This window comes from Euleptes europaea, chromosome 12, assembly GCF_029931775.1.
Source record: "Euleptes europaea isolate rEulEur1 chromosome 12, rEulEur1.hap1, whole genome shotgun sequence".
NCBI lineage: Eukaryota > Metazoa > Chordata > Lepidosauria > Squamata > Sphaerodactylidae > Euleptes > Euleptes europaea.
In genome coordinates, this window is record NC_079323.1 from 12194371 (window position 1) to 12219154 (window position 24784).

At 47.4% G+C, this 24784-nt stretch overlaps 1 protein-coding gene across 1 annotated transcript; it reads left to right on the forward strand.

Annotated features, from left to right (window-relative positions):
* Positions 1-1862: 1862 nt before the first annotated feature.
* MTNR1B (melatonin receptor 1B) lies at positions 1863-21399 on the forward strand. The gene is made up of 2 exons (XM_056858068.1): positions 1863-2103; positions 20534-21399. The coding sequence occupies exons 1-2, from the start codon at positions 1863-1865 to the stop codon at positions 21397-21399; spliced, it is 1107 nt and encodes a 368-aa protein (XP_056714046.1).
* The last annotated feature ends 3385 nt before the right edge of the window (positions 21400-24784 follow it).

The following is a 24784-nucleotide window of genomic DNA, read 5'->3' on the forward strand; positions in this document are numbered from 1 at the left end:
GCTCCACTGATCCTGGAGAGAATAGGGATGCATCATGGCTAGTATCCATTTTGACTAGTAACCATGAATAACCCTTTCCTCCATGAAAATGTCCACTCCCCTCTTAAATCCTTCCAAGTTGGCAGCCATCACCACATCCTGGGGCAGGGAGTTCCACAATTTAACTATGTAGCTGTGGGGGGACCCTTTAATTTGAATGAGGGCAGCCAATACAAGCCATGCTTTACAGGGGCCCCACCCACTTTCTGAAAAGCTCAGCAGGCACTGTGAGATGTATTAGTGGGCAGCATGGTGCCAAAAGGCACCCTGTTGGGGAATCTTGCCCCCATCATTCTCTCCCAAAGCTGCCATTGGCCTTGCAGGGGAAAATAAATCAGAATTTTATGGTACTTGTGTGTTTCCTCCATGAAGGAAATAGCTGCTTTGGTGAAGGTGAAACCCCCTCCCCTCTGTAGCACTGCCACCCTGATCAACTTTTAATGTTAAAAGGGGGTGTCCAGTCACCCCTTCTTCTCCTACCATCTCATCTATCTTGATCCAAAAATTTAGGGAATCCATTTTCTGGCCTTTGCTGCCACAGGAGAAAGTGGTGTTCCTTATCTTAGATGGCCTTAAAGGGAGAGGAGACAAATTCTATCAACTATGGTTAGCCACAGCTAAATGGAACCTCCAGTTTCAGAGGTAGTGTACCTCTGATTACCCCTGAAGAGCCAGCATTGTGAAGTGGTTAAGAGCGATGGTTTGGAGCAGTGGACTCTGCTCTGGAGAACTGGGTTTGATTCCCCACTCCTCCCCATGAGCGGCGGAGGCTAATCTGGCGAACTGGATTTGTTTCCCCGCTCCTACACACGAAGCCAGCTGGGTGACCTTGGGCAAGTCGCAGCTCTGTTGGAGCTCTCTTCAGCCCCACCTACTTCACAGGGTGTCTGTTCTGAGGAGAGGAAAGGTGATTCTAAGCCGGTTTGAGTCTCCTTCAAGCGGTAGAGAAAGTCGGCATATAAAAACCAACTCTTCTTCTTCCGTTGCTGAAGGGCAAACAGTGGGGAAGCCTTCTTGGCCAATTTTGGAAATAAGATGTTGGCGTCAACAGAGATTTCGTCTGATTCCAGTAGGATTCTTGTACCATAGATTGTCTGGGAAAGTTTATAATGCCAAAGATGGCATTTCCCTTAAGGATGCTCAGGCAAGAATCCACCTGTCACCTTATTTCCCTCCTCGAAGTCTTACAGGTGCTATTTTTTAAATGCTTTAAGATAAATGTGACTTTTTTTAAAAAAAGCAATAAAAAAATTATATAAAAAAAGATAAATGTGACTGAAGGTGGCTTAATAGCCTGCAAACAAGCCACCCCCACCACCACCCCCAGTCCTCTTTGCCCTCCTGTAAACGCGTACCTCCTTCCCCTTTCCACCACTGAGGAATTGGCGTGTCCTGCCCAGGAGGGGCAGGACGCGTCCCCACGTGCGCTTCCCCCCTCCGCAGTTCCCCTCCGGCCTCTTCGTCTGAGGCTGGCCTGGGGGGGGGGCCACCGTCCGCTTTCTCGCGGGGAGACCCCCGCCCAAGAGCCAGGCGGAGGGGGCGCGGCCCCTGGGAGGGGCGGAGCTCCGCGCAAAGAGCCTCCCCTCCTTCCCCCGGCAGGAGCAGGAGAGGGAGGCGATTGCAAGGGTCGCCCCGCCCCCCTCGCCCTGGAGCCCCGCCCCCTTTTTCTTGCATGCCCCCCCCAGAGCAATTCCTCCCCCCAACACCACCCCCATCACTACCCCCAGTTGCAAAGCCGGGAGAAGGGGCTGCATCGCTCCCGCAGCGCCCCTTCCGATGCTGGCCCGGGCGAGCGGGGCAGGGGGCGGGCGGGGGGCTCCGCGATGCTGGAGAATGGGTCGCTGCGGAGCTGCTGCGGGCCGGGGGGCTTCGCTGCCCCCCCGAGAGGGGAGCCCCCCGGGGCTGCGGCGGCCGGCAGCGCGGCGGGCGGTGCAAGCGACCCGCGGCCGGGCTGGGTGGTGCCGGCGCTGTCCAGCGTGCTGATCTTCACCACCGTGGTGGACGTCTTGGGCAACCTGCTGGTGGTCGTCTCGGTGCTCAAGAACCGCAAGCTCAGGAACCCCGGTGGGTGCCAGCGAGGGGTCGGCTGAGAAGTCCGGGGGGGGGGGGCTTCCTCCAAGGAAGGGGTCCGCCGGATCGTCGCCTGGCGGGTCTGGTTGGACTTGGTTGGTCTGGGGCATGCCGGTGGTGGGTGGTCGGGGAGCCGGGGCTGGGAGACCCGCGATCGTGCCCCCGCCGGTATGGGATTCCCCATTCCCCGCCACTGCCCCAGATCTTCACGCAACCCATTGTTAAACGGCGGGACTCCCTGCCCCAGGATGTGGGGATGGCTGCCAACGTGGGAGGCTTTAAGAGGGGAGTGGACATGTTCATGGAGGAGAGGGCTATCCATGGCTACTAGTCAAAATGGATAGTAGTCATGGTGCATACCTATTCTCGAAGGCTTTCACGGTCAGAGTTCATTGGTTCTTGTAGGTTATCCGGGCTGTGTAACCGTGGTCTTGGTATTTTCTTTCCTGACGTTTTGCCAACAGCTGTGGCAGGCATCTTCAGAGGAGTAACACTGAATGAGAGACACTGTCCTTCAGTGTTACTCCTCTGAAGGTGCCTGCCACAGCTGCTGGCGAAACGTCAGGAAAGAAAATACCATGACCACGGTCACACAGCCCGGATAACCTACAAGAACCATACCTATTCTCTCCAGGATCAGAGGAGCATGCCTGTTATATTAGGTGCTGAGGAACACAGGCAGGATGGTGCTGCTGCAGTCGTCTTGTTTGGGGGCTTCCTAGAGGCACCTGGTTGGCCACTGTGTGAACAGACTGCTGGACTTGATGGACCTGGGTCTGATCCAGCATGGCCTTTCTTATGTTCTTATCTTTGTCATCTGGTACCATGGAAGCTCACTGTCTGACCTTGGGCCAGCTGCCTTCTTTCAGCCTAACCTACCTTGCAGGGTTGCTGTGAAGATAAAATGGAGAAGAAGAGAACAATGTAAACTGCCTTGGGTCCCCATTGGGGAGAAAGGCATGGCATAAATGAATTAAATGTACAATGGGAAGAGCTCACAAAAAGGATGCTCTGAAAAAAACCTTCTGGGCTACCTAACCATGCAAGCTGTTCCACTTCATGAGAGGGAGAGCATCTTGGGCATCTTCTGGGAATGAAGTATAGGTCACTGGGGGTGGGGGTGGGGAGGTAGTTGTGAATATCCTGCCTTAGTCAGGGGGTTGGACTAGATGACCCTGGTGGTCCCTTCCAACTCTATGATTCTATGATTCACGTCTTTGCTTAAAACCATCACATGACATGCCCCAGGTGGGTAATCTCCAAAAATGCGAGGCTCTCAGGTTCAAGCATGTTTGGAAATCATAACCCCTGCTTCATGGGACATTAAACCTCATTCAAGGTGTCTGGGATTTCAGCTATTCAGTACAGATTAAACACACTCAGTCCATACTCAACAGAATCTTCTGTTCTATTATTGCTTCCTCTGTTTAGGGCTGAATTGAAAGCATGTTTTGGGGCTGAGTCACGGAAAGCTTTGCCAAGACCCTCCTCCACCAAATCCTAAACAGATTTTCCCAAATATGCTGGGAACCTCCATTCAGCCTTGAATTTTTTCCCAACTCATGACTGAAATCCACTCACACCCCACCTATTTTTCTCTTGCCAAATGTTTTGCATCCCCCCCCCAATTCCACTGCACCTTAACTTCTAGACTGCTTCAGATCTGGGTACCAGCCTATGTAAGAGAGCCAGCACAGTGTAGTGGTTAGAAGCAGTGGTTTGGAGCGGTGGACTCTGATCTGGAGACCCGGGTTTGATTCCCCGCTCCTCCCCACGAGCGGCCAAGGCTATTCCAGTGAACTGGATTAGTTTCCCCACTCCTGAAGCCAGCTGGGTGACCTTGGGCTAGTCACACTCTCTCAGCCCCACCTACCTCACAGGGTGTCTGTTGTGGGGAGGGGAAGGGAAGGTGATTGTAAGCCAGTTTGATTCTTCCCTAAGTGGTGGAGAAAGTCAGCATATAAAAACCAACTTCTTCTTATTTTTGTGCTGTCAAGTCACAGCTGCCTTATGGCAACCCCATAGGGTTTCCAAGGCAGGAGATGTTCGGAGGTGGTTTGCCATTGCCTGCCTCCACTTCACAACCCTGAGTTTCCTTGGAGGTCGCCCATCCAAATACTAATCAACTCAGCTTAGCTTCTGAGATCTGATGAGATCAGGTAACCTGAGGCTGTCCAAGTCAAGGCACCAGCCTATGTAGTTAGCCCCGAAACCAACAAGTCATTCTGTGGAATTCCTAGATTCTGCTCCGGCACACACTGAATTCTAATTCTTAAACTGCAAGCTATGCAAATCCTACCAGCTTTGAAATTATCTAGTTACATGCCAACACATCAGTTTATTTTCACACCTATGCTATGTGTTATAAAAATGGCTCCCACAACCCTTACTCCGTCGCTTGGTCCAGATCCATCTTTGTAGACGAGATCATGTTGTGTTATTGTCTCCCTTAATGCACCATCTAGATCGCAACTTACTCTTTTGGACAGCGGGAGATGAGAAGGGGGGCACAGATTTACAGAAATACAAATGTACTCAGAAATAAATCCCACTGAGTTAAATAGGACTTACTCCTAGGTACGTTTGTATTGTGGCGTGGTTTTAATTAGAATTATGTTCTCGCTGTTACTAATAAAACAAAGTTCCTTTTGTTTGGAGATGAGTTAGACCTACAAGGAGAGCCAGTGTGGTGTAGTGGTTAAGAGTGGTGGTTTGGAGGACTCTGATCTGGTGAACTGGATTTGTTTCCCCACTTCTCCACATAAAGCCAGCTGGGTGACCTTGGGCTAGTCACAGCTCTCTTAGAGCTCTCAGCCCCACCTACCTCACAGGGTGTCTGTTGTGAGGAGGGAAAGGGAAGGTGATTGTAAGCCAGTTTGATTCTTCCTTAAGTGGTGGAGAAAGTCTGCATATAAAAACCAACTCTTCTTGTTTTTCTACAAAACGTTTTCTCATTTTATCCTTCCTGCAATTTCCTAAGATGCCTTCAAGAATCATTTATCAAGAAATGTGTCCCATAGATTTCCATAGCTCTGACCTTCCAGGCTGGCAGCTCAGGATGGCAGCTCGCTTCTGCTTATATCTAGGATTGTCACACAGGTTCATAAAATGCTTCCTCTTAGGTATTACAAGTTCTTTCTCTCTGTGATCAGTGAATGGAAAACTTGGACGGAGGAACAGCAGGGTATGATCCAGCAGAAGTTATGATGAGCTGAATGCACGAAGCTGTCTTGTACTGAGTCAGGCCATTAGACTGTCCAGGTCAGCTTTGTCTACTCTGACTGGCAGCAGCTTTCCAGCATTTCAGGTGGAGGTCTTTCACATTACTGGATCCTTTTACCTGGAGATGCTGGGAATTGAGCCCGGGACCTTCTGCATGCAAAGTAGATGCTCTATCACTGAACCATGGTCCCTTCTTGAAGTAAAAGGGACCATGTGACACTTAAACATGTGAGAGCCAATGAGGTATAATGGTTAAGAGAGGTGGACTCTAATCTGGAGAACTGGGTTTGATTTCCCACTCCTCCACATGAGCAGCAGACTCTAATCTGGAGAACTGGGTTGGTTCCCTCTCACCTACACATGAACCCAGCTGGGTGAACTTGGGCCAGTCACAGTTCTCTTTGAACTCTCTCACCCTCACCTACATCACAAGGTGTCTGTTGTGGGGAGGGGAAGGGAAGGAGATTGTAAGATGATTTGATTCTCCTTAAAAAAGTAGAGAAAACCGGCATATAAAAACCAACTCTTCCTCTTCTTTATGTGTTTCACACACCATTGATACCACTTGGTCTTCAAAGTGTTTGTTTGGCATCAGAAGTGCATGCTGGAACAAAAAAAGATCCTAACTTTAAATATATGCTGATGGAGTCTGAACCGATAGTGGCCGAAAGCCGGAGGGATCGTGGGGATGTAGTAGACCGGTCAATGCAAATGTTAACTCAGCCTGTGACAGCAACCCAATGAAACTGATAGGCAATAGATTGAGACCCGGGCAATAGATTCGGGAAGTCCTGCACTCTGAGAGTAATTAAATTGTGTAATATTTTGCCAGAGGGCACAGTGATGGCCATTTGCCTTTAAAAGGGGATTAGAGTGATTCATGAAGGAGGGGTCAATCAATAGCTACTAGCTTTGGTGACTAAAGAGAACTCTGTAGTTAGAAGAAGCAGCAAATTCCTGAATACCAGTGTGAGGAAGCAACCTCCGAGGAAGGCCTTGGCCTCCATATCGTTTGTTGGCCCTCCAGGGTTAGCTGTTGTGAGAAACAAGATGTTGGACTAGTTGGACCACTGGTCTAATCCACCTGCTGTTTTCATCACACCCAACATAGATTCTAAACTGTGATTAAGTTTAGTTTGTTGAGCCTAAATTGCTGGAGTACCAACATGTCTTGGATTTCAAGCAGCCAGTGTGGTGGTGTAGTGGCTAAGAGCGGTGGTTTGGGGCAGTGGACTCTAATCTGGTTAACCAGGTTGGTTTCTCCACTCCTACACATGAAGCCATCTGGGTGACCTCGGGCTAGTCACAGTTCTCTTAGAGCTCTCTCAGCCCCACCTACCTCACAGGGTGTCTGTTGTAGAGAGGGGAAGGGAAGGTGATTGTATGCTGGTTTGATTCTGCCTTAAGTGGTAGAGAAAGTTGGCATATAAAAACCAACTCTTTTTCTTCTTTCAGACTTGTCTCAGTAGCCAAAAAAACTGCACTGACAATAAGGTTTGAACTCCTGATCTGGCCTTGTTTGAGTTGTGTCTTTGCAAGATGTTGGTTGTCTTGTTTGTGGTGGGATTAAGTAAGAGAGTCCTTTGTAGTTTGTTTGTTTCTTTGGTCCTTGCTGAAACTGCCAGCAATTCATTTTTAGTAGCTGTTTGCCAAATTCTTCCTCCGCAGGGTGATCTTTTAATAGCACTCTCTCAGAAGAAATGCATGCATTTCAGCACCTGGTATGTGGACAGCTCCAGCCCACTTTCAACGACTTCAGGGCTTTGCCTTGATTATGCATGCATTTTCCGATCGTCAGAGGTTGCCTCGGTCTCCTCTCGTGTTTCCGCACATTTTGCCCGCATTTTCTGGATATGTGTTTGGCTTGCATCCAGAAAACCCAGGCAAAACACATGGAAATGAGCGGGGAGAGCGAGATGACCTCTGACGGTCAGAAAATGCATGCATAATCAAGGCATATCCCTCAAGTAGTTGGAGGGTGACCACAAGGAAACAGCCATGCATAAATGGCCAAAGAACCGCAGGTATGGATTCTCTCCAGTTGCAGGACTTTGAGAAGTGGATTCGATTGGGATCTGCTTTCTTTTAAAGAACTCTAGGTCCTAAACAGGAATGTGTTTTGTTTTTCCGTCATTGTGCATCAACTTTGCTTTGTGAATGTTGACTTTGTGCTTGGCAAGGGTGACTTGGCACAGAGGATGTTCAACACTTGCATCTGTGGAGATGATGCTTGTGAAGTTCAGAGTTTCGGAGTGGATTAGAAGCCTTCTGGGTGACCTTGGGCCAGTCACAGTTCTCTCAGAACACTCTCAGCCCACGCGGAGGCAGGCTATGGCAAGCCACCTCCAAACATCTCCGAACATCTAACAGTTAGCACACCACATTGTGCATATGTACAGTGCTGTCAACCTGCTACTGACTTATGGCCAGCAACCCTGTACAGTTTTCAAGGCAAGATATGAATGGAGGTGGTTTTAACATTGCTTCCTCTGCATTGCAACCCTGGTATTCCTTGGTGGTCTCCCATCCAAGTACTAACCAGGGCTGACTCTGCTTAGCTTCTGAGGTCTGATGAGCCCAGGCTAAGCTGGACTATTCAGGCTTCTGAGGTGGTACTAAATAAACAAATCTCTTCAGGGGGGGGAATCACACAAACCTTCTCCCCTGGGTCAGTGACCTTAGGAATCGTTTCCCAAATTTTAGCAATGGATTCTTCTGAGATCGTACCATACTGATAAGATGTTGTTCAGCTGAAGCAGTACCCATAAAATTGGACAAGACCAAACATCTACCTGGCAAGGTCTCTTTCCTCTGCTTCCACAAAAAACCTCTGGTGCTCAAAAATTAGTTTGCTCATGAGTTGTCTGTACTTAATTGCACCAGTGAGAGCCAGCATGGTGTAGTAGTTAAGAGCAGTGGTTTGGAGCAGTGTACTCTAATCTGGAGAACCGGGTTTGATTCCCCACTCCTCCACATGAGTGACAGACTCTCATCTGGTGAACCAGGTTGGTTTCCCCACTCCTACACATGAAGCCAGCTGGGTGACCTTGGGCTGGTCACAGTTCTCTTAGAGCTCTCTCAGTCCCACCTACCTCACAGGATGTCTGTTGTGTGGCGAGGTAGGGAAGGTGATTGTAAGCTGGTTTGATTCTTCCTTAAGAGGTAGAGAAAGTTAGCATATAAAAGCCAACTGTTCTTCTTCGTCAGTGTGCTACTACTACATAGAGCTTATGATCAAGTTACATGAATCATTTGGCATGGATTGAAATCTTGATCCAGGAGCTGTTAACAATTAGTAGGCCAGAAGTGGAGAAACCCAACCTCAGGGCAGAAACTAGTACATTTTCTTACAGCTTTCCTAAAGGCATCACAATTGGCTGTGTGTGTGTGTGTGTGTGTGTGTGTGTGTGTGTGTGTGTGTGTGTAAAGTGCTATCAAGTTACAGCCAACTTATGGCGACCCCAGCAAAGGGCTTTCAAGGCAAGTGAAGAGCATAGGTGGTTTGCCATTGCCTTCCTCTGCAGAGTCTTCCTTCAGGTCTCCTTTCCAAGGACGGACGCTGCTTAGCTTCTGAGATCTGAGAAGATCGGGCTATACCATGGTGCCTTTCCTCCAACATGATTGGCTAGGTCTCATCCAAAGTGAATTTATAAGGAGCCAATGGTTATTTGGCCTGTTTTTGCTGAAGGGGGGCTGAATCATCTGCTCTCTCCCCTCTCTCCAGCCTTTGACGTTCCACAGAACTTGAAGCTGCCACTCTTAGGAGAAGAACAAAAGGAGGAAGAGGGAATGAAGAAAATACACACACACACAAAGATTCTCAGTGGAGACAGTGTGTGAGTCGAGAGGAGGGAGAATGATGATTAGTATTCCTCAAAGCACTATTTTGATTTTGGAAATTAATTGCATAGCAGTTTGTTTAGTCATAAATTGCTGAGCAACTTAGGACTTTTGTTTCAGAAAGGAGTAATGAGGGCCAATGAGGTGCAGTTGGATTAAACAGTTCAATTAAGACATGGAAAGAGAGGGGTTTTTTTTGTTTTGTGTTTTGCCTTCTTCCCTCCCGCCTGAGAGATTCCCTGTAGCATCTTGGTGGCCACTGTTGTCAGAGAATGATGGACGTGAAGGACCTTGCATCTGATACAACAGGCATCTCCTTGTGTTTTTATGTTTCATATGCATTGTGGTTGCACGTCTCTCCAGCATGGTATAGTGGTTAAGAGCGGTGGTTTGGAGTGGTGGACTCTGATCTGGAGAACCGGGTTTGATTCCCCGCTCCTCCACGTGAGCAGTGGAGGCTAATCTGGTGAACTGGATTTGTTTCCCCACTTCCTACACACGAAGCCAGCTGGGTGACCTTGGGCTAGTCACAGCTCTGTTAGAGCTCTGTCAGCCCCACCTACCTCACAGGGTGTCTGTTGTGGGGAGGGGAAGGTGATTGTAAGCCGGTTTGATTCTTCCTTAAGTGGTAGAGAAAGCATATAAAAACCAACTTTTGTTCTTCTCATTATGGCATATGTGAAATGATCTTCCACTCCCTCTTCTTCACTCTCCACCCCCCAAGAATACTCAAAAAGCAGTGGGGAAGATTGCCTGTGTGAGAGACGGCTTGCCCCCCGTGTTCCCTTTTCCCTTCCTGCAGTACAGGGTTGCATGCCACCACTCATGCTCCGCCCTTCCTCTCTGAGGTGCAGGTAGAGGCTGTGTGTGTGTTTGTGTGTGTGTGTGTGCTGCTTCTGGTCTATGCATGGATAAGTGGACAGGCGCCCTGGGTGAGATCTTTGAACACAGTCTGAGATCTTTGGAAGGAAAAATACAATTTCAATTCACTAGACCATTGGAAACTAGATCAAAACACGCCAGGGTGGTAGAAAGGGCCGTCAAGTCACAACTGACTTATGGTGATCCTGAAGGGTTTTTAAGGCAAGAGGCAGACAGAGGGGGTTTGCCATTGCCTGGCCCTACCCCACGGCCCTGCTATTCCTTGGTAGTCTGCCATCTAAATACTAGTCAGAGACAACCCTGCTTAGCTTCTAAGATCTGACAAGATCAGTTAGCCTAGGCCAGGGGTGTCAAACATAAGGCCCGAGGGCCAGATCTTGCCCCTTGAGAGCTCTTATCTGGCCCAAGAGCCAGCCGAGGCAGCCACCCACAACTCCATTCTTGATCTGGGCTGGTGAGGTATGTCCCAGCCCGACCAAGTGGCATTTCTGTCATGTCCGGCCCTTGTAACAATTGAGTTTGACACCCCTGGCCTAGGCTATCCAAGGTGTAACAGAACTAAAAAGAAAGAAAGAAAATGGTGAGGCTCAGTAAATTGAACAGGTCACTGTTGAGATCTTGGAATTCCCTCCCAAAGAAGGGACGCAAGCCCGCAGGAACATGAACATAAGAAAGTAAGAAAAGTCATGTAGGATGAGACCAAGGCCCATCAAGTCCAGCAGTCTGTTCACACAGTGGCCAACCAGGCGCCTCTAGGAAGCCCTCAAACAAGACGACTGCAGCAGCACCATCCTGCCTGCATTCCACAGCACCTAATATAATAGGCATGCTCCTCTGATCCTGGAGAGAATAGGGATGCATCATGACTAGTATTCATTTTGACTGGTGGCCATGGATAGCCCTCTCCTCCATGAACATGTCCACTCACCTCTTAAAGCCTTCCAAGTTGGCAGCCATCACCACATCCTGGGGCAGGGAGCTCCACAATTTAACTATGCATTGTGTGAAGAAATACTTCCTTTCATCTGTGTTGAATCTCTCACCCTCCAGCTTCAGCAGATGACCCCGTGTTCTGGTATTATGAGAGAGGGAGAAAATCTTCGCCCTGTCCACTCTCTCCATACCATGCATAATTTTATGGACCTCTATCGTATCTCCCCTTAACCACCTTCTTTCCAAGCTTTGAAACAGGGGCTGATCATAGCAGAAACTTTGAAACAGGGGCTGGTCATAGCAGACTTCACGCCATTTCTTCCACATTCCCATGTTCTTGGCTTGCGGCATTCTTTCAAGTGTGTCAGACCTTTTCATTCTTCCTCCCTCAGCTGAGAAGGTTTCATGGTGACCCATCCTGAAATTGGGTTTGAGTCCCCATGTGTGCTGCCTTTCGCCTTTCTCCAATCGTATCAAGGTGCACCCCCCAAAAAAAACTTCTATGGCATAGCTCAGGATATCCAAATAGGCACCTGTGGTCGTTTATGCATGGGAGTTTTACCTGAGGTTCGTTGCTCACTGAACTCACACTTTCCTGTTGGGAATCTCTGCACCAGCAGTCTCCAAGCTCAAATCAAGTCCCCCGCCCCTTTAAATGCTGCTTTGTAATTGGCTTACTTGTAGTGTTTACTGTGAGATAAAATCCACCCCCAAACCCAACTGCCACATAAAAAAGCATTTTAAGAACAACATAAAAAATGGAGCAATCTAAAAAAAGGGAGGGGGGAGAAATCCAAGCCTCGGTTTTAAAAATATTTTCTTCTGCTCAGAAAGCGCTCCAAGGAAACAGGAAGCAGGAAGTATTTCAATCCCTGCCTCTGGACATGCTGCTTTGTATTTGGCTGTGAGACAAACCAAGCTCGCGTGTCCCGCACTTTGCCTTATGCATGGGGATTTCAGCAGGGCTTTGCTCAGGGAAGACGGAAGAGTCGGGTTAACAGAGGAATGGGAAGACCCGAACATTGTGAGGGCTGGCAGCGAGGTCACCTCTAATGGACAGAAAACTCATGCTGAACTCCAAGGAACAACCGAGACAGACCCGGGGCGAACGTGAGTGAAGATACCCATGCATAAACGACCTATCTTGCCCTTTCCTGGCAGGTGGGCAAATGGTCATCTCCATCCTGTCTATTTGTGTCAAGCAAAACTCACTTCTTCTCATTCTGAAATCCAAGGCGTGTGTTGCTTCATTCCCAGGGAAGAATGTTTTCTCTGAGATGGTGGCCTCCAAGAGTGTTAAACCGGGTATCCTGCATCCGCTCATCACAACAGCATATAGTTAACAGTGCAAGGTATTTTTTGGGGGGGTCTTACATTTCTGACAGCTTCCCCCCGCCATTGCATTTCTTAATTGGCATGAATCAGCTGAGCTTTTCTGGTTACAAAAATGCACCTAACCTCTTTTGCAACCTGTGGACGAGATCTTGGGAAACCGTGTCGGCTTGGGGAGCGATTGGCGCTTTCATTACGACTAATTCTGAAGAAGGGATGATTTTGCCCAAGCGAGGGCTCAATCAAAAGTTCAGTCAAGGGTGAGAGAAACAAGTGAGTGTTTCCAATCTTCCTCTCCCTTTGAGACAGGTATGGAATGCAGACAGAAATTGTATCTGTAGGTGTTTCATGGCTGTAATGATGTTTGGCACGAACAAATAATAACAAAACAACAGGGACCTGAAGCGACTTGCAGCATCATTCTCCCCTCTTCCATTTTGTCCTCACAACAGCAACCCTGTGAGGTAGGTTAGGCCAAGAGAGCACAACTGACCCAAGGTCACCTTGCAAGTTTCCATGGCAGAGTGTGGACTCGAACCTGTGACTCATGAACACATGAAGCTGCCTTATATTGAATCAGACCCATGGTCCATCAAAGTCAGTATTGTCTGCTCAGACCAGCAGCAGCAATCCGGGGTCTCAGGCAGAGATCTTTCACATCACCTACTTGACTAGTCCCTTTAACTGGAGATGCCAGGGATTGAACCTGGGACCTTCTGCATGCCAAGCAGATGCTCTACCACTGAGCCACAGCCCCTCCCCAGATCCTAGTCTGAGGATCTAACCACTTCACCAGGCTGTGCATCCACCTTGCCTTGGGGACTTTGGCTTCATAGCTATTGGGTCATTTTCATTGCTATCTATCAATTTTGTTTTTGTTCAGCTCTTCTTCCTAAGGAGCTCAAGGCAGTAAATGGGGTTCTCCCCTCCTCCCCATTATTTTCACAACAACCTGTAGAATAAATTGGGTGGGGGAAGAGAGTGACTGTCCTATAGTTATGCAGTGAACGTCATAGCAGAGCAGGGATTTGAACCTGGGTCTTTCCAGTCCAACTACAACATCCCAACCACTACCATACTGGCTATGAGTCTTTGTGTGTGTTAAGTGCCGTCAAGTCGCTTCCGACTCAGGGCGACCCTATGAATCAATGTCCTCCAAAACGTCCCATCCTTAACAGCCTTGCTCATGACTTGCAAATTGATAGCCATGGCTTCCTTTATAGACTCAATTCATCTCTTGTTGGGCCTTCCTCTTTTGCTGTTGCCTTCCACTTTTTCTAGCATGATTGTCTTTTCCAGCGACTTTAAAGGGGGGCAGTGTATCTTGTTTTCTCCTTTTTGTTGCAAGTGTTGCAATTGAAGTCACCTTCTATTAAATCAGACCGTTGTTCCATCAAAGGCAATATTGTCTACTCAGCAGCTCTCCAGGGTCTCAGGAAGAGGTATTTCATATCACCTACCATCTGATGCTTACTGAAGATGCCAAGGATTGAACCTGAGACCTTCTGCATGCCAAACAGATGGTCTACCACTGAGCCACAGCCCCTCCCAATTATAGTTCAGTTGCTGGACATTTATCTTTGACAAGGATCTTGGGTTGTTGTTGTTTTTTGCTGATAGTAATGAAGCCTTCCTGGGGAAGGATCACAATGCTAATTGAGACTTACCTCCTTTCTTCTCCTGGTTGCTAGTGTCTGGTGGCTGGTAGGCAGAGTTTTGCAAGCTGGGAGAAACTAATTTGCCATAATCTTTCAATCACCACCTGCAGTCTCCATAAAAACTCTTTTACCATTCCTTCTAGACTGGCACTATAAATCATGTGTGCTGTGACCTTGAACCATTTTGTGATGGACAGGTTTGGGACAGTAGTAATGAAATAATATTTCAGAGTAAACACATTCTTAAAATTGCAGGGGAGGGGGAAAATGAGAACGATGGACCAGAAATGCAACTCTCTTCAAGCAAGAAGAGGTTTGCCTGAGTGGTAGAGCACATGCTTTGCATACAGAGGGTTGCAGGTTCAAACCCTGATGGTGTCACTATTAAATGGCTTTCAGGGAGCAGGGGTTGAGAAAGACTCCTTTTTTGCCTGGGACCATGGAGATCTGCGGCCCATCAATAATGAGTTAGGAGGACCGATGCCCTAAGACAATTCTTGTTGCTCTTTTTGAATCAGAGAAACGTATGGAGAACAGGTTTATCAATTGCTGTTAGCTTAATGGAACTTCCATGTTCAATGGAGCTATACCATTATCTATCAATCACATTTTTTTTATCTCATTCTGGGTCCAAACAGACTGGTAGGGTGCCCACAAAGGAGTAGCTGTGTTAGTCTGCTGTGGCGAAATAAAACAAAAGTCCAGGGGCGACTGAAAGACTAACAACACCTGCAGATTGAGCATCCCTGGACTGAAAACCCGAAATGCTCCAAAATCCGAAACTTTTTGATCACCGACATGACACCACAAGTGGAAAATTCCACACCTCCTGTTGTTCAATGTACACAAACTTTGTTTTCATCGATAAAGTTATTTTAAATATTGCATAAAATTACCTTTGAACGATGTGTATAAGGTGTATATAAAACATAAATAAATTTTGTGTTTAGACTTGGGTCCCATCCCCAAGATAGCTCATTATGTATTTGCAAACATTCCAAAATCTGAAAACCCATTTACATCCCACAGTCTTCTTGCCTAGTGGGAGTTTGGTTAGTTTCCAAGTATTATTTCTCTGTAGTGAGTCTAATTCTTCTTGGATTGCGTTCAGCCATCTTGACCGCTCCCCATCGGGCAACTTTTGCAGTTCGTCCCAACTTGAGTGCTCCACGTGGCTGTCCATTCCAGTGAAAAGACTCAGTTTCTTTGCTGGTATTCCTTTTGTAGTCCCGCTCCTCCACGTGAAGCCAGCTGGGTGACCTTGGGCTAGTCACAGCTCTGACAGAGCTCTCTCAGCCCCACCTACCTCACAGGGTGTCTGTTGTGGGGAGGGGGAGGGAAGGTGATTGTTAGCCGGTTTGATTCTTCCTTAAGTTCTAGAGAAAGTCAGCATATAAAAACCAACTCTTCTTCTATGATGTGATGCTTGGCCTGTGTTATTTCTTTTGGGGCATGTCTTGTTTTTAACCTATTTTACATGCATTTTTATGGTAATCTCTTCTGATCTCTGCTTCTCAAACTATTATTTGATTAGCTAATGAATGAATTTGTGTTTGCCAAGGAAGGCTGTTTCACAGAGATGATAGGAAAGAAACGCTTTCCCTCGTAGTTTCTCATTTGTTCGGCTTAAACGCTCTTTCCTTCCCAATTTCCAAAGGTTTAAAACATTGTTTTGTCTTTAATGAAAGGCATAAATCATTGCAGAGAGTAACTAAACTAACCTAATCGTGATGGATTTCTGGGAACCGTGTGTCTGCTCCGGGCTTCTGCTCCACTGTTTGTGAATATACCAAGCAAGGATCATAAGATTTATTGGAAATAAAAACTAGTTAATGGTTTGGACCTTTTTGTTCTTTGTTAAGGTTGTTGCTTACAATGCTGGATGGGGCTGAGAAGCAGCACATGGCGACCGGCAGGATTCATTTTTCCCTCCAGGATTAATTCACTAACACATTGAACATTCGCCATGGCACACAGAATTAACTCACTTGTCAGTTTGCCCCTCACTCAGCGGGGAGATAGCAGCTCCGTGGTTTTAATTAAAAGGAAGGCAAATAAAAATAATGAACTGCTGCAGAAAACAGGAGATACTCTTTTTCACATCGAGGCAAGCAAGCACACAACCGCACACCCCGCTGTCCGCACAGGAAATAATCTGACAGACTTTTGGCAACAGAACTTAGACCCCCCCCCCCAAACTGGGAGCAGAGCAGATTACCCATGCCCCATGGAGTCCAGCCCTGGCCAGGATTGCCCAGGATAGCCCGATCTTGTCAGATCTCAAAAGCTAAGCAGGGTCAGCCCTGGTTAGTAGTAGTAGAAGAAAAAGAGTTGGTTTTTGTATGCCGACTTTCTCTACCTTTCTTCAAGGAGAATCAAACTGGTTTACAGTCTCCTTCCCTTTTTCTCCCCACAACGGACACCTTGTGAGGCAGGTGAGGCTGAGAGAGCTCTAAGAGAACTGTGACTAGCCCAAGGGTCACCCAGCTGGCTTTGTGTGTAGGAGTGGGGAAACAAATCCAGTTCACCAGATTAGACTCTGCTGCTCATGTGGAGGAGTAGGGGAATCAAACCCGGTTCTCCAGATCAGAGTCCACCGCTCCAAACTACTGTTCTTAACCACTACACCACGCTGGCTCTCACCTGATTCTTTTAACTAGAGATGCTGAGGAGCTGAACCTGGGACTTTCTGCATGCAAAGCAGGTGCTCTGCTCCTGAGCCACATTTCTTGTTGGCAAGAAATAACAGCGTTATTGCATGTACATGGCTTCATATTGGCTATTCTCCTCTGGGTTTGTGCCCTGTGCCAAGAATGAAACAAAATGCTTCATTAGTGACCTAGCTATGGAGAATTATATACTACTGGAGTCAAGGATCGTCCCAAATCGGATTGGCTAATTTTTTTTCTACCATTTTTTTCTACCATGCTATCAGCTGACCTCCCTTTCCTTCGCTTCCCTTCCCTTCCCTCTTTGTTCTTCCCATCCCTTCCTTTTCCTTTCCTTTTCCCCCTTCCCTTCTTAGTCCTTTCCCCCTTCTCCTTGTTCCCTCTTCCTGTCCCTATTCCTTGGAGGACCTGGGACTTTCTGGGTCGATGTTGGTCTCCTGAGTATCACCTTAGACCATCCTCACCATCGAGGATATTCTTGTCATTTCTAAGAAGCGGTTATGGAGTTAGGACACCATCTTGTTAATCTAAGCTGGACAATTGTTTTAAAATTGTTTGTTTTAATCTTACATTTATATTGTATTATGTTGTGAGTTGTTATTGTTGGAAGCTGTCCTGAGCCAGGCCTTGCCAGGAAAGGGCAGAGAATAAGTTAAATAAAACAATTTTTAAAAAGGATTGTCGCAAATATTTCCCTCCCCCCTTGCATAAGCCTAGAGTCCCAAATGGGCTGAGAAACTGTCCCTCAAATTTCAGCCTCTCGGATGTCTCAGAGCTTTCAATACTGAGCATAAAATAAAACTAATTTCAAATCCTGTAATTATGTCTTTAGCTAGCTAATCAGCAGCCTGTTTAATCTGCTTTTTCAGCTCTTGCGCAACTGCTATTAGAAAGGAAAAATATCTGCCTTCACTTTAGAAGAAGAAGAAGAGTTGGTTTTTATACCCCAATTTGCTCTACCTTTTTAAGGAGACTCACACGGGCTTGGAGTCACCTTCCCTTCCCCTCCACACAACAGACACCTTGTGAGGTAGGTGAGGCTGAGAGAGTTCTGAGAGAACTGTGACTAGCTTCATGTGGAGGAGTGGGGATTCGAACCGTCTTCCCCAGATTAGAGTCCTCTGCTCTTAACCACTACACCACGCTGGCTCTCAGATCTCACTTTACCCCAATTTGATTGCAATACTGCAGATTGCCACTCTGCGCCACGGGGCAGAGGGGGGGAAGGACAATTCACAACTACCTCCCCCGCACACACCCCAGTGACCCCTACTCCATGCTCAGAAAATGGCAACAAAAACTCTCCAGGATCCCAAGCCAATCTGGCCTGGAGGAAAATTACTTCCTGACCCCAAAGTGGTGATCGGCATTTCCCTGGGCATGTAAGAAAGGGCCACAAGAGCCAAGCGCTGACACAACCCTTCCTGCCCTCCCTCTCATGATCTGCCTAAATTCACAGAATCAGCCTTCCTGTCTGATGGCCATCTAGCCTCTGCTTAAAAACCTCTGCCTCTGTTGGTCTCTCGCCTTGAAAACCCAACGGGGTTGCCATAAGTCCACTGTGACTTGGCAGCTCTTTTAACCCACCTAGGATATAAAATGCGGAAGAAACGGAGAAGCTCAAGAGGCTCCCTGCGGGGCGATGGATTCTCGCAGCGTGTTGCAACGATAAATATAGCCACCGCAAAGAACTCTGCGCCGCCGATCGCGAGGCCGGGGAAATGTTAACAGGAGACTTTGGCGGCCTTCAAAGTCTTTGAGAGCTCACCCCGGGAGTGGTGATTTGCTGGCCATTGAATGGGTTACAATGAAGATTGCTTGCTCAGAAAATGCCTGCTGATCTTCAGGAGCAGCCTGTGGCGGTTGCGTGGCTGCGCCGTCCTGATCCGAGCCGGTAAGGAGCAAGCAGGGGGCTGTTAATTGTTTTCTCGTGGGCCCCAAGAGACATGTGCTGTCCATGCCTGAGGCCTGGGACATGCTGTGAGTGGCAACGGAATTCAATATCGGCCTGCCGACCCAAATCGGGGAACGCTCCTCGTTAACTCCAAAAGGGCCGGTGGCGTAACATGACATGTGACTGTCTCCTAGCTAGCTGTGGTCCCATCTGTATGACAAACTTAGTTTAGCCTGAGGCTATGTTACTCAGCTGGATGCAGTACTCAGCCTGGTTAAGTAACAATGCTTAGCATCCCTCTGGAAATTTGGCTTCATGCTCAGTATCTCAGTAACTATTTCGTCTCATTTGCTCCCAAGTGGATCCTAGCAACGCCATCAGTGGGCCCAGCAACGTCAGCCGTGCTATCTCAGGTTGATACTCCTGCTCATCTTCTTACGTGATTTATGCAATCACATGCCAGTAATGCCCTTCCACCCTCTACATTGGACAAACAGGCCAGCCCCTGCGACAAAGATCGAATGGACATAAGTCTCACATCAGAAACCACAACATTCAGAGACCAGTGGGGGGGGGGGGACATTTTAACCTTCCAGGACATTCAGTTGCTGATTTAAGAGTAGCAGTTCTCTTACAAAGGGATTTCAAAGGGAGATTAGAGAGACTGCTGAATTACAACTAATAATGAAGCGCCAAACTATGCATTCTCCTGGACTGAACAGAGATCCGAGATTCCTGTCTCATTACCAATGCTAATTTCTCCACGCCTACAACCCCCCTACATATCACGCCTAATCCAATTTACATTGCCATTGTGTGTCTAACAGCCCATTCCTGAAACAACGGCATGCGGAGTCAACGGGGAAGAGGTGCAGCAGCGCCTCCTAAGCACGCTGTAAAACAAAAAAAGCTGTTTTGCGGCTTTTTTTGTTTTGTTTTACCGGGGCTAAAAGCCCCATTGAAAACAGCGAGGCTGCGCCTGCTCAAAAACAGGTGCAGCACCGCTGTTCCCGACGCCGGCGTATCCAGTCGAGCCGGGATAGGAAGCCGCCTAACCGGCAGTTCCTCCCCCGGCCCACCCCCCCAGAATGCCCCCCCTGCGCCAGCGCGGCCTCTCTACGCCGTGGCCGGCACCACAGAGAGGCCTTGCCGGTGGAGGGGGGAGGCGAGGTCAGGCAACACTCTGCCACCGGCGGGCCTGGCCTCGCCACGCCACCAGCGTAAGTGCGTGTAATCACGTGATTACACGCACTTACGCTAGCGGCGAGGTTACGCCGCCTCCTATGGACTTTCAGCCCATTTTTCAGGAATGGGCTGTAATGCACTCTTCCCTGCTTAAGGATAGATGGACTCACATTCTAGCTGTATCTGGAGAACTGAGCTGTGACTCACGAAAGCTCAGACCCTGCCAGGAATTTTGTTAGTCTTTAAGGTGTAACTGGATTCTTGTTCTTTTCTACTCCTGCCAGCGTGGAGTAGTGGTTTGGACTGGGGGACTCTGATCTGGAGAACCGGGTTGGATTCCCCACTCCTCCACATGAGCGGCGGAGGCTAATCTGGTGAACTGGATTTGTTTCCCCACTCCTCCACATGAAGCCAGTTGGGTGACCATGGGCTAGTCACAGTTCTCTTAGAGCTCTCTCAGCCCCACCTACCTCACAGGGTGTCTGTTGGGGGGAGGGGAAGGGAAGGTGATTGTAAGCCAGTTTGGTTCTTCCTTAAGTGGTAGAGAAAGTCCCTCCCCACCAACATCAATATATTCTTTTCCACAGTTACAGTTGTGTCTTTTTTAAAGAATCCATTCCGTGTTTGCTCCACCGGATTTGTTCACCATCGATTTGCAAAATGTTATACCACTTTTCCACTGAAAGGTTTCAAAGCAATATAAACAATTATAAAAATTCCCAATAACAAAAGTGACATTTGAAGCCATTTGTTCGTTATTACTCTGGGGTCAGTCAATGACATTCACTCTACCCTGTTTTCTCTCCTAGGCAATGCGTTTGTGGTTAGCCTGGCGTTGGCGGATTTAGCTGTGGCTTTGTACCCTTATCCTCTAGTGCTGGTTGCCATTTTCCACAATGGCTGGTCCCTGGGGGAGACGCACTGTAAACTCAGCGGCTTTGTGACGGGACTCAGCGTCATCGGCTCCATCTTCAACATCACCGCCATCGCAATCAACAGATACTGCTACATCTGCCACAGCTTTGCCTACGACAAAGTGTACAGCGGTTGGAACACCATGCTGTACGTCTGCCTCATCTGGGTATTGACGGTGGTTGCGACGGTGCCGAATTTTTTCGTTGGCTCCCTGGAGTACGATCCCCGCATCTACTCATGCACGTTTACCCAGACGGCCAGCTCGTACTACACCATCGCCGTTGTCGTCATCCACTTCATTGTACCCATCACCATCGTGAGCTTCTGCTACCTTCGGATCTGGATCCTTGTTCTCCAGGTGAGAAGGAGAGTCAAGACGGAAGTCCAGCCGAGGCTGAAGCCAAGCGACTTGAGGAACTTTCTCACCATGTTTGTCGTTTTTGTGATCTTTGCCTTCTGCTGGGCGCCGCTGAACTTCATTGGGTTAGCTGTGGCCAGTAATCCTTCGGAAATAGCCCCCAGAGTTCCAGAGTGGCTGTTCGTCGTGAGCTATTTCATGGCCTACTTCAACAGTTGCCTTAACGCAATAATATATGGACTTCTGAACCAAAATTTTCGAAAGGAATACAAACGAATCCTCATGACGCTGTTTATGCCGAGGCGGTTTCTCCAGGATACATCCAGAAGGGGAACTGAGGTCCAGAAGAGCAAACCTTCTCCCATTTTAAATAACAATGACCAAATAACAATGACCATGTAGATGTAAGATGGCGAATGCAGAAGGGTGCCATTTTGTGAACTGGAAATGTAAGAATGTGCACCTCGTTCTTGCTTACCTTTTCCTGTGCTTTCTATGTGAACAGCATCCCACTTTGACTGTAATCTTTCCTGTCTCCTTGACAAAGCACATTTCCTTTTACATATTTGTTATCAATGAGAAATTGGATTCAGGATTCACAAGGGAGAAAAGGTAAACAGACCAATGGGTTTTAGGGGCTGATGCTATATCAGGAAGCCTGGGTGGGGTTAAACCTGGGAGAAGGCTACCCCCCTTCCCTGGGACCACCTGGGACTCTGTGATATGTCCCAGGTCAGCTTCCTCATCAAGGATTAAATCCTAAAAATGCTTCTGCCAAATGCCAGGTTAGTTTACACTAAAATATCCCTCAAGAGCCCCGTGGCACAGAGTGGTAAACTGCAGTACTGCGGTCCAAGCTCTGCTCATGACCTGAGTTCGATCCTGCCGGAAGTCAGTTTCAGGTAGCTGGCTCAAGGTTGACTCAGCCTTCCATCCTTCTGAGGACAGTAAAACGGGCACCCAGCTTGCTGGGGGTAAAGTGTAGATGACTGAAGAAGGCAATAGCAAACCACCCTCTAAACATAGTTGGCCTATACCAGGAAGCCTGAGTGGGAGAGCCAGCATGGTGTAGTGGTTAAGAGCGGTGGTTTGGAGCAGTGAATTCTGATCTGGAGAACCAGGTTTGATTCCCCACTCGTCCACCGGAGTGGCGGAGGCTAATTTGGGGAACTGGATTTGTTTCCCCACTCCTACACATGAAGCCAGCTGGGTGACCTTGGGCTAGTGGCCATTCTCTTAGAGCTCTGTCAGCCCCACCTATCTTATAGAGTGTCTGTTGTGGGGAGGGGAAGGGAAGGTGATTGTAAGCCGGTCTGATTCTTCCTTAAGTGATAGAGAAAGTCGGCATATAAAAACCAACTCTTCTTCTTCTTTTCCTCCTCCTCCTCCTCCTCCTTCTCCTTCTGTTTTAGACAAGAGACAGCGAGAAAGGCTTGTGTTCTTGTTTGACCCAGAATACATTTTGGTTTGGGTTGAAATGGGCAAAGGGAGAGGTGATTCAAGGCATACAGTGAAGGTGGTCAGAACAGGAGGATGTGTGAGCCAGATGTTCCAAAGTTCCTTGGGAACATCTTCTCACTGTTTCTCAGTCATCATATATATCGTAATTATATCATCATGAAAAAGTCCATTTTTATAAGCTCCATCCACCTTCTGGATCAAGCCCGGAGTTTGCTCTTAGCATGTATCTTGTTGAATTGAAATGAGGCCCATTAAATAAAAACTGTTCGTTACAACCAGGTGAAGAAGTACAAGGCATGATCCGGCCAAAGTTAATCGCTTTTCAATCTTATTGACTTTAAATACAAATGTAACACACATTCTTGAATCTCTCCTTTGAAATCACGGACGCTTAAAAGCTCTTGGCATTAGCCAAATTGTGTCCATCGTACGTCAATAGTGAATTCTCCCTTGCAATACTCTGTTTTTCATGTAAAATATTCCCAAGTATCCTTGGGGGAAAATAATGTTTCAGGGTTTCGTTCAATCATTACTAACTCTGTGACCTTTATTTGTAAATCCAAAAAGTAATTATTTCTCATACTGCAAAGGAAAGCTATTTTCATAGTCTTTTTTCTTTTCTTTTTGAGACAATGTTTTAGTATGATCTGAAACTCAGGAAGGGTATTCTAAAACTGTGGAGACTTTTGTGCATCTTGAAGGAAATCAATATCTCGCTTTTACAGGGTTTAAAGATTTGATACCAGCATTTGAAATATTGATATTTTAATATGTCAGAGGAAAGCAAAGAGAACCGAAGTTTAACATCCATATATAAAATATTTTGAAGAATGTGACACTTCAGGGATAGGAAATGTCTGCTTTTGGGAAAGACTGTGGTGTCCTTTCGAACATTTTATTCTCTTTTAAAGGACATTTCCCCCCCTAAAGTGGCTGTATTTATTTCAAATAAATATTGCTTACTCTTCATGCATCTTGTGCAATTTACCAGTCATACCTCTGTAAATACTAAAGTACCAGTTGAACCCCAAGATAGTGTGATTTTTCTGTCTCTCAATTGTTGCTCAGAGCTTCAGGAAGTTAAGTTCACACTTAGGGTTTCCCTGATTTGTATACAAGGATTTCTCATACATTTTGACTTGAGGTGGGGGACGTATATGTGTTCAGAGAGATACTTCGTCTACTGAATCGATTTTAATGGTTTTAATATGTGATTTTTATTATGCATGTTTTAATTTGTTGGCCACTTTGGTGGCCCTGGTGGGGGCAGAAAGGCAGGATATAAATTCTGTAAAATAAGAATAAATCAAGTATGGATCCCCACGCAAGCAGGATCAGAGCACCCACGGAGTTCCAAAGCAGGAACTGAATCTGCTGTAACTAAAACCGGGGCAGAGTGTAGGGTTGCCAACCTCCAGGTCCTGGCTGGAGATCTCCCGCTATTACAGCTGATCTCCAGCCGACAGAGATCAGTTCCCCTGGAGAAAATGGCCACTTTGGCAATTGGACTCTATGGCATTGAAGTCCCTCCCCTCCCCAAATCCCGCCCTCCTCAGGCTCAACCCCAAAAACCTCTTGCTGGGGCCAAAGTAGGCAACCCTACTCATAGTAATGTTCATGGAATACTCCTGCCCATGGGTCAAATGGATGCAACAACCAATTGAATGATCTGCACGAGGACTACCTCCGATGGAAACTATTGAAGTTCTGTGAATCGCCCCTCTGCAGCGGAGGGATCGCTGTTTCACGATGGTTTCATTTTGAGCTGGATTTATGAGGATTATTCAACCCAGGTCTTGGTTTCCAGTGAAAGCAGAAGCTTTGATTGCTCAGTCGGGATTGCTCAGAGCAAGGTGCAGGCTTATCACATTATATTTGTACTCTCCCCTGCCCCATCATTGCTTGATTCTGACTGTCAGTGGCTCTCCAAGATCTCAAGGTAAAGGTTTTTCACATCTAGGAGTTGCCAACCTCCAGGTGATGGCTGGAGCTCTCCCATTATTACTACTGATCTCCAAGCGATAGAAATCAGTTCCCCTGTAGAAAATGACCACTTTGGCAATTAGACTCTATGCCATTGATTGCTCTATGCAAGATTGCTCTCCAAACCCCACCCTCCTCAGACTCCACCCCCAAAATCTCTAGGTATTTCCCAACCTGAAGCTGGCAACCCTATTCACATCACCTGCTACTGGATCTTTTAATGTGAGATGCTGGGGATTGAACCTGGGACCTTCTGCCTGCAAAGCAGATGCTCTACCACTAAGCCATGGCTCCTTCCCTTTTTGTGAAGCTGCCTTATAGCAAATCAAGGTCAGTATTGTTT